This window comes from Verticillium alfalfae, genomic scaffold (genome assembly GCF_000150825.1).
Source record: "Verticillium alfalfae VaMs.102 supercont1.12 genomic scaffold, whole genome shotgun sequence".
Taxonomy (NCBI): Eukaryota; Fungi; Ascomycota; class Sordariomycetes; order Glomerellales; family Plectosphaerellaceae; genus Verticillium; species Verticillium alfalfae.
The window spans coordinates 689,948-699,686 of NW_003315027.1; the positions used below are offsets into that span (position 1 = coordinate 689,948).

A 9,739-nucleotide genomic window follows, 5' to 3' on the forward strand; every position below is an offset into this window, starting at 1 on the left:
GTCGGCCGTGACGCTTCGTGTGTGGTGATGCAGGAAGGTGTGAGGGGGCGTGGCATACATCGTTGCAAAGCAGGCACGAACGATGTGTCTCGCAGCCGCCCTTGCAAAGAAAGGCAGGAGCGACGGCAGATGGCGACTTCTGCGTCACGCTGTCTAACGCATTCACCCTGACGTGTCGCTGTCAACAGGTAAACAAAGAGGGAAAAAGTCCACATCCTGAATAATACCTATCTATCTACCTCTACTCCAGTTTATCTCTGCTTCAGTTAAGCCAGCCATCTTAAGCTTGGGAACAGGCATGGTAGATAATAATCTAAGGAGGTAGTAAGCTTCCTCCTCCCCCTTGAAGTTTCCAGAAAAGGAACATTGTGTTGGAATGGGGATGTCTGCTTTCTCCTAGCTTTACCACAAACATAGACATTGATACATTCACTCGATGATGTGTGCTGCCAAGATGATTTGGTCTTCCATTGTCTTCCTCCCCCGCATCGCCTGTAGTTGCCCCGCAGCGAGCTCCGCCCCGCAGCACCCATGATGCTGCACTCTCCAAGTCATCAGTGAACGTAGGTACCTATTTACAATATGGCATCACCTCGTGCTGGTCTCAAATTCATCATTCATTGAATAAAATCATCATGGCCACACCACCGTACTATGCCCCCTGCCCTCATTGCTGCAGCCCACGACTAACATAACCCAGGCAGTACATTCTCGTCACGGGGGCCACAGGCTTCATTGGCGCCCATATCGTCGACGTCCTCTTATCCAGAGGGCTTCGCGTCAGGGGTGCCACGCGATCTTTGGCCAAGGGCCATCTCATGATGCAGTCCCGACCGCAGTACGCGTCGAAGCTCGACTTTGTGCAGGTGGCAGACTTTGCGGAAGGCGGTGACTTCGCCGAAGCCGTCAGAGACGTCGATGCCGTGGTTCATGTCGCCAGTGTGCGTGTTTCTTCACCAAGTTCGAGCCTACGAGCATCCTTCTTTTTTTTCTTTTCTTTTTTTTTTTTTTTTTTTTTTGCAGCGGCTCTCCTGCTTCCTCTCCAGAACGAAACGCTGACCGTCCCAGCCCTTCAGCTACGACACCAAGGACAACGAAAAGGAGCTCATCCTGCCCGCCATAGCCGGCGTCAAGGCCATCCTCGCCGCCGCCGCCTCGAACCCGAACATCACCCGCCTCGTCCTGACGTCCTCCTTCGCCTCCGTCATGGACGCCAACCGCGCGGCACCCCCCTACTTCACCTACACCGGCGACGACTGGAACCCGCTCACCTACGCCGAAGCCGCCGCCCCCGCCGCCCCCGCCGCCCCCGCCTTCCTCGCCTACCGCGGCTCCAAGCTCTTCGCCGAGCGCGCCGCCTGGGACTTTGTCGCGGCGCGTCATCCCGCCTTTTCCCTCGTGACGTTGTGCCCGCCCATGACGTTCGGGCCCGTCGTGCACCCCGTCGCGGGCGTCGACAGGCTCAACGAGTCGAACGCCATGCTGTGGAGGATTGCCATGGGCGAGTCGCCGCTTCCCGTCGCGAGGGTGCCGTTCTGGATCGACGTGCGGGACCTGGCGCGTGCGCACGTCGAGGCCGTGCTGAGGCCTGAAGTCGCCGGGAAGAGGCTTGTGCCTGCGGCGGCGGAGCGGTTCTCCTACGGCAAGGCGGCCGCGATCATGGTCGATGAATTCGACTGGGCGAAGGGCAAGGTGCAGGTCGAGGCGCAGAGCATTGACGAGTCACATGGTCTCGATGGGCAGACGGCTGCTGAGGCGTTGGGGCTGGAGTACCGCAGCTTCAGGCAGACGGTTGTCGATCTGGTCAGGCAGGCCTATGAGATGGATGCGAAGGCGTGACATGGTTTCTGGGAGGGTTGTGTTCCGTGACAAGTGCACCAACGTGCATGCAGACACGCTGCGAATCGACATGTCGGGTCATACGAGTGGGCTGTCCAGCCCGCTGATGCCTTACCAATAAATGCTGGATGCTCTCGCAGTCGATGCTGACTCGTCTCGCCCTTCCTCTGCTCTCTTACCTCTACTGTATTTCATCTACGTCCTTCCGACGAACAATTGTTCATCGCGTACAGAGTCTTCATAGATGAAGCAACGTCTCCGACGCTGTTCTTTGATTCGATCAGAAATTCCACGACATCTCCGTCATGGCGGAGGTCATCGGTATCGTGTCTGGCAGCCTCGCGTTCGCCGAAGCGACCGCCGGCTCCGTCCGCGGTATAATCCGCCTACGACAACTCTGGAACGACGTCAAGGATGTTCCAAGAGCCATAGAAGAGCTCATGACGCAGATCGAAGGCCTCGACCATATTCTCTGGAGCCTAGAAAGGAACTGCAATGATGAGACCTTGTTTCTATCCTCAGCCGACGATGAAATGCTCAAAAAAAGCACACATTACTGTCGCCAGACGTTGAACCAGTTTACGCGACTTGTTGACGATTTGACGTTCGATGTGAATGCCGCGAGGGGTTTCTCTAGAAGGACCAAGGCAAAGCTCATGGTCGTCCTCAGCAAGAGCACCCTGGCGCAGTATGAGCAGCGAATGCGAGATGCCATCCTCAACTTGGGCATAGCACAGTCGTTCTGCACACAGTGAGTGCCTCTGAGTGGCTATTGGCGAAGATGGTCTACTGAAGTGAGATACAGAGAACTTGTGAAGACAAACATCAAACTGGCCCATGAGACGAAAATGCTGCTCACACAGGGATATACGAATGCCCATGTCTCGACAGCATCAGCTGGTGCCGCCCGGGATGAAAAGTCCATACTTTGGAAGGCTGGTCCCGACTCAATGTCAAAGAGCCGATCTTTGTCAATTTGGAAACCCCGACCATTTCCCAAGGCTGGCCCGTTCGGGCGCTTCTCTTACGAGACGCTAGACGACGAGAGCGAGGTTGATGATGCCTATCAGTCTGCGCCTCACAGTCGTGAGTAGTACGCTGCAGCCTACAATCCAGAAGCAATATCTGATAAATATAACTAGGCTACGCCATCCACGTTCAGCTGCCCAGCTGGCTGTTCTGCAAAGCATGGGAGTACCAGGTGTCAAAATCAGCCGCTGGCTGGCAGACCAATCTGCAGGTGTGGAACATACGACCGGATTCGAGTCTTGTGTTCGAGTACGCATATGATGGAGAACTCGAACTTCTGCGGAAAATGTTCAATAAGGGCCTTGCTTCACCGTTTGATCGTACAGACAACGGCTTGACTCTTTTGCATGTTCGTTACAACACAACCAATGAATCGAGATACTGGTTTCGCTAACGTCATATTGAAGGCAGCAGCCATGGGATGCAGCATCGAGGTAGTCAAGGCGCTTGTCACTATGGGGGTTGATGCATTCGCCCTGAACGACACGGGTTATTCCGCCCTGCACATGATCGTTTATCGGTTTCCCAGAAGGTCAGCGCAGGATCACGATGCGTTCATAAACCAATTTCTCGGCGTCGTCGATATGTGGGACATCAACCACTTCTCCACGCAGATCCAATTGTGCTGGTTCGTAGAAAGACTATGTCGGGACGGATTCAACGACATCGTTACCATGGGGATGAAATTTGGTCACACGATCGATGATGGTCAAAATCCGGGCGAGCGGTTAAGCAGTATTTACAGGGTCATGAGTCATTTCCACGCCAACCACATGAGGCTCGCACTTCGCCTCGGACCAGAGAACGAGAGGATCAAAGCAGTCGATGTGCGTTCGTCGATTGAAAGAGGAGTGTCGTTCCTTCATGGTGTATCTCTCTGGTACGGTATGACTTCCATGGCGACAGATGCTGATGTGAGAGGTCCAGAAGCTCGAAAGCTGGTCTCCGAGACCATTCAGGCCAGTGATGACATCCATCTCCTCAGAGATGGCATCTTGTGCAGTATCACGAACGATGACGGCGATAGTTTGTTTAATTATAGGGTAGGTAGTGGGTGGAACGTGAAGGAAACTCCCTTTGTATTGTTTCTACGAGGAAGTTATTTCTTCTCATCGAGTCATGCACCCCATGGTCAAGTTTTGTCCCAGAAATGGAAATATGACCGCCAAGTATCTGGCATGAGGACCCAGGCTCGGGATTGGGCCAGAATACTAGACGAGTCAGGTTTCGACTTATGCCGGCATGGCCTCCGGGAAAACCTGCTTCTGCAAGAATCAGGGCAACTTGGTAATCGGTGGAAGGCTCACGTTGAGTGGTTCAAGTTTGGGGAAGGCGTCGGATGGACCGAACCTACGACGCTTGCGGAGCCAAAGCTACTCGAGCTTCGATACGGCCCGCGGCCGGAGGACTGGGACCTGATATGGGACATGGATGTCGAAGAGCTTGCTGGCGACTTTTGGGAGATGATTGATGAAATGCCTCTCCCGATCCCAGGCGCCTGGGTGGATGACTGACGGAAGAATGATACTTCTGACCTGATTCTCATATCGATGAGCGGATGACTCCTAGCCTTCCGAGGCAAAACACGCGATGCCGGCTTGCCATCTAACCCAGCAGTGACGTGGCATCTCTCATAACGATCAACTCAGAAAGAATTATTTTCAAGGCAGATAATGAGATGCGACGCCTAACCAGACATTCCGAATCGACAATGATTCGAGCCCTAACAACTTGCCATGTCTGATATTATACCGTTCGTGACTGGTGTGTTATGGCTACCTTCGTGTCGCTTATTACACGATGAATACGACGAGGCAAGAGAGATTCAAAAGTTCGCCAGGCTATACGAGATGTAAAGATTTTGATACGGAAGCAACCGGTATAATATACACCACGGATGAATTACACATTGCCACCCGGAGGTAACCCCAGCAGAAAAACGCCCCCAACGCCCCATGCTAACCACCAATTTTTGACCGCAAGCAGCCGAAGTTCCTAGGGCCCCGGAAATGAAAACAGATTTCGTACATTATTACAGCATCTCCAAGGGGCCTTGCCAAAGGACATGCTTTGGGCCGATCTCGATGTGGCCCGTCTTCCTGGAGCAAAACCAATGCAACCAAAGGGCCTCGGGAAAACTTATTGGATGCAGAGGGCTGCGGGGCGGCCAAAAGTGGGCCGGGGCCCTTTCTGGTTGCCCGGGGCGGGCTTCGGGCGTTGAAAAAAGGCCTTGTGGGCCCCGGACGAGCAGCCGGGGGCTCGCGCGTCAGCATCTGGGGTGACGTAGTTCATGGCAATGTCCTCGCAGTTGAGGTTGTCGTCGACGTGCTCGCGGATCCATGGCCATGGTGGGGTCGTCGGACGAGTAGTACTCGGAGGAAGGGCAACGTGGACGAAGGCGAGGTTCGTGATGATCATGCTGTAGGCGTCGGCGCCCCGCGCGCACATGCGGTACTGCCACTCGCCGTTCTTGCCGACGCCGGTGCAGCGGCCCATGGCGCCGGTGAGGCCGCGGCGGCCGAAGCGGCGCCAGGCTTGGAAGGCGAACTCGAGGTCGCGCGGGTAGTAGTAGACGTCGGAATCGTCGAAGAGAAGCACGGCCTGCGTCGCGAACGAGGGGTCCGGCAGGAGCTTCTGGTTGAGCGAGTTGCGCGGCGAGGCGCGGTAGCGGACGGGCACGCCGTGCGCCGAGGTGTAGTTCTGCGGCGGCGCCTGGTCGAGGTTGTTCCAGATGATGACGATTTCGTGGAGCGAGGGGATGGGGTCCTTGAGGAGCACGTGCAGGGTCTCGTTGAGCTCCTTGGGGCGACGGTACGTCTGCATGGCGATGCTGGTGCGTGTCAGATACATCACGAGTTCCTGGGTATGTGACAGGAGGGCAGACATACGTGAATTTATCGTCCCGCAGGTGGGCGTACTTCACATCCGTAGCATTCAAGAAAGCATCGGCCAGCGTGTGATTCAGCGTGTCGCTGTTGTCGTCGGCATGGCATGCGGCGATGCGTGGGCCCTTGTGCCCGCCGTGGGCCTTGTCATTGATGGTCTTTGCAATCTCCTTGATGCGGGCGGTCGAAGGTGCGCCGTGCAGGCTGAGGAAGAGACCAAACACGGCGGTCAGGCCAATGGCGAAAACGATGGTGACGATCTTCTGGATGCGGCGGTTTCCGAGGTAAGACTCAACAGCGGCTGTGTTGAGATTGAGCTTCGACATGATGGACATGCTCCTGGGGTGAGGCGCCTATGGAGAATCTGGTGATAAGAGAGTGGATGGCGAGCCAGGAAGGCAGCCTTGGGTAACGGCGGGGTCAACGATGTGGACTCTGCCTCTTCTCTGTTGACGATGTGAAAGACGATCAAGCGACACGAGTCCAGAGGAGACGGAGGAAGAGAGAAGAAAAAAGAAAGGGGGACGAGGCAGGCCAAGAAAGACAAGAAGCAAACAGATAAGACGAGTTGAACCAAGGCGGGCGCAGAGAGAACGATGTACGCGGGCGGATGCTGTGGAGGACCAGCAAACTGATAAGGGCCAGGGGGCGGATCCATGGGAACTTCTACTCCTGACGTTGGTTGATTCGGACCAGATACCCTGCACAGTACCAGAAAAGCAGTGACACTAATCGTGGATCATGAGCTAAGAAAGGCAAGGTAGGTCGGTAGCTTGCTCTGAAAACAACGGTCGCCGTTCTTCTTGGTTGAGGCCCGCTGTATCCGCTTCGTCTTCTGCGTCTGTTGGTTCTTGGCCGGCGGGGGGGGCCAAGATGACGGTCAGCCAGCAGGGCTATGAGAAGATGTTGTTTCGTCACCGTGCCGGGGGCTAGCGGCGAGGGAAAGAAAAGAGAAAAGAAAGAGATCTGTGTCTCCCCAACCGTCGCGGTGTTTCAATCTGTTGCTTGTTCTGTGTTTCCACATGTTGTTTTCCTGTATGGCCTCACCCTGTCGAACGATGTCATGGTACCCTGTCCAACTGCGATCCACATTTTCAGGGGAGCGGACATCCATCTCCCAGAGCCGTTGACGGTTTGCGATGGCTTCCCGTCGGTACTTATCTCAGCGGGTTCCCATGGCGCGGGGCATGATACTCATTTTTCTGCGAGAACATACAGAGCACGTGCCTCTGCTGTCGATGCCAAAGACACGGTGACACGTTGACAGTCTCCCGTTGTACCGTCGCCTCAGAATCCCATTCTCGCCCCTCGACGCCGGGTTGGGCCTCCAAACACACTCGATAGCCGGCTTGGGCGTGATGAGGTGAGGTCAGCATGATGGCTCCAACAGCCCAACGTGCTCCAATACTCTTTTCCCTATCCAAGCGAAAGCCCCCCTGTACATCCCCTGCACAGCGCCGCCGCATCGCATCCCCCCCCACTGCACCTTGGAAGCCGGGCCAGGGGGCTGCCCACTGGGGAATAATCGCTATCTCTGTATCCCGTGCACCGTGCCCGTCGCATGCCTCGATCCTTGTCGCGATAGGAGGTGAAGCGACAGGGGGCCAGCCTGGGCTCGAAATCTTTGCCTGGCCCGTTGTTCCACGGGGGGGGCTCGGCATTGCCCTGGCTTGCGGAGGATGGAGGCACGCCACGCCGCGTGTTCGGCAGCGTCAGAGGGTCCCGCACGTGGGGCCTTGGTGTCGGGCATTTCGTGATGTCTGGCAGTTTGTCGGCGTGTTCAGTTCAAGGCATTTAGTGGCCGCAAATAGGCGGACTGCGTGAGGGAAACGCATACCATGGAGATGCTTCGTCTCTCTGCCCACCTACCCGGCCATACCCAAGCACAGCCAAGATATCGAGAGCAGCGCCTAGATACCGAGAGATACCAAGAAAGATACCACATCCGCCTTCGACCAATCGCCAGCGACCCGAGAGCGTCCCTCTTATCGCCCAATCACAGTACCGCCCATCATACTCCCCCAAAACCCTCCTTTTCTCCCATGTTCATTCAGGACGCACACAGTGTCTCTGGCCATGTCCGCGCTCCCGGATGGGCGCTCCATCCATCTTGGGACCCAGCAAACACTCTGCCATGACAGTGGCACGGAGCCTTGGCAAACGAGACATGCCGTCTTGGCTCTGGGTTGCCTCCACCCTCGAGGCCCGCCCCTCAGAGATCAACTTGCAATCTGACCGTGATGATCATGGCACCTCTCACTCCACCCCCCTAATTTCCCCAAAAGGGGGTCGTTATCGTCTGTTGCGTGTCGCCGGGGTTGTCTACGCTGGCAGTCCACGGCTGTGGCCTTCTGTCGCTCGCAGAGCTCGGGATGACAGTGTGCTGCCGTCGTCCCAGGTGCTTGCGGCCTTCCTTAGGCGATCCAGCGCAAGCTTCGCCTGATTCGAAACGGGCCGTCTTGCTCGCGAAAGCAGCAGCCAACCTGTCCGAAGAAGGAGGAGTACTGCTGCGTTGCGTGGAAGCGTGCACATTTCTGCACTTGCTCGCTTCCAAACTTCAGTTACAAAACACCACGGAGCGCCGCCTCGTCCATAATTGCCATCCATTCAATGAAAGTTCAATGGAACTTGGCAGCGATCGCCACTCCAGCATCCCGTAACCTCCCCCGAACAGAGAAAGCTTAATCGTACCGGATCGCGGTGTCAATCGTCAAGAATCCCCTTCGCTAGCGCGTTTGACCATGCGAGGGAGCGCGCAGGGGAAACGCAAGACAATCGATCGCCCAGCAGGCAGAGAAAGATGGAGACGAAATGTCCCACACGCGACACATCCATCACACAGTGTTGCCTCGAAGCAGGAGCACATCATCAGGAGCACATCTCCCAACCTTCAGGGCAAAGCAAAACGTACGCAGATGACGCAGCGCCGTACTTCGGGTTCCACAAGACGCAGCGCCCGTCATCATCACGTCACGATCAAACCAGAAAGACGAGATCGCCAGACAACGGACACAGCGTATCTCGCATGCTCTGCCTGGTCCGTCCTCGCCGCTGCCATCGCCTTCGTCTTCCCCCATCTGCGGCGCGGCCAAGCTACCGGAGAAGGTGGAGGCCGGCCCCGTAGTCTTGAGGACCCGTCGGCCCGTAGATCGCCTGCCGCCGAGCACAGAGATGTCCGAGTATGTGCTTGCATCGACAGACGTGACTTGGCGAGGAAAGAGACGGGCTCTATCGTCAGATGAACCATGGCAGCACTGCAACAACCCAGACCGTGTGTGCAAGATGGCCCCTTTCAAGTGCATACGCCATCAAGCCTCGGGCAACCGAAGCTTTTCACTCTAACGCCTTGCTTCATCGGCTTATCGAGACGCGGCAACCCTATGACAGGGCAAGGACATACTTTTGGGATGATCCTGTTCCAGCCACGTTAGCAACGAGGGACTGTAGAAACACTGCGAGGCCTTTTCAAAAGCAGGGAGACAGTGCCTAGCCTGACGTTGGGACAGCGATCAAGTCGTTTGCTTTCTCGCGTCCCACAGACAACAAATCACAACGGCGGCATCACGAACCTCAGGCGACACGCAACTGTGAACAGGGTATATGCATGCGGCGATATGTCGGCAACGCCTCCTAGCTACCTAACGACCATGTGACTCCGGGCGCCGATACGATTACGCTTCCCACATTCCCAACTGAGCACACTCACCCCCCTCGTCACGGCCCATCTCCATCCATCCTAACACTCATGTGATCATGTAAGACAACGTCGAAACAAAAACGAGAAAGAACAAGATTAAAGGACCTCATACACCGCCGCCCATAAAGGCAGCAAGGTCGTCCAGTTCCAGGAGCTGGCGCTCAAAGGCCGAGCAGGAGCTCAACAGCCGTCATGTCTTTGCGGCACAGGGTTGGAGGGACGCTCGGTTTCGGTGGGTTCCATTTGCTGTTGCTTCGGAGGCGCTGGCACCGCCGATGGCGAACGCTTG

The 9,739-nt window shown here is 56.1% G+C and overlaps 3 protein-coding genes across 3 annotated transcripts; 2 read left to right on the forward strand and 1 right to left on the reverse strand.

Moving 5' to 3' along the window:
* Positions 1-635: 635 nt before the first annotated feature.
* VDBG_08447 (3-beta hydroxysteroid dehydrogenase/isomerase family protein) lies at positions 636-1,839 on the forward strand (the record flags this gene model as incomplete). Its single annotated transcript, XM_003001356.1, has 3 exons — positions 636-649; positions 701-941; positions 1,069-1,839. The coding sequence occupies 3 exons, from the start codon at positions 636-638 to the stop codon at positions 1,837-1,839; spliced, it is 1,026 nt and encodes a 341-aa protein (XP_003001402.1).
* A 305-nt stretch (positions 1,840-2,144) lies between these two features.
* Positions 2,145-4,382, forward strand: VDBG_08448 (predicted protein; the record flags this gene model as incomplete). Its single annotated transcript, XM_003001357.1, has 4 exons — positions 2,145-2,590; positions 2,645-2,925; positions 2,982-3,079; positions 3,276-4,382. 4 exons carry the CDS (start codon positions 2,145-2,147, stop codon positions 4,380-4,382), a joined length of 1,932 nt encoding a protein of 643 aa, XP_003001403.1.
* Positions 4,383-5,007: 625 nt separating this feature from the next.
* Positions 5,008-6,079, reverse strand: VDBG_08449 (conserved hypothetical protein; the record flags this gene model as incomplete). The annotated part of the gene is made up of 2 exons (XM_003001358.1): positions 5,008-5,698; positions 5,757-6,079. The coding sequence occupies 2 exons, from the start codon at positions 6,077-6,079 to the stop codon at positions 5,008-5,010; spliced, it is 1,014 nt and encodes a 337-aa protein (XP_003001404.1).
* Between the last annotated feature and the right edge of the window lie 3,660 nt (positions 6,080-9,739).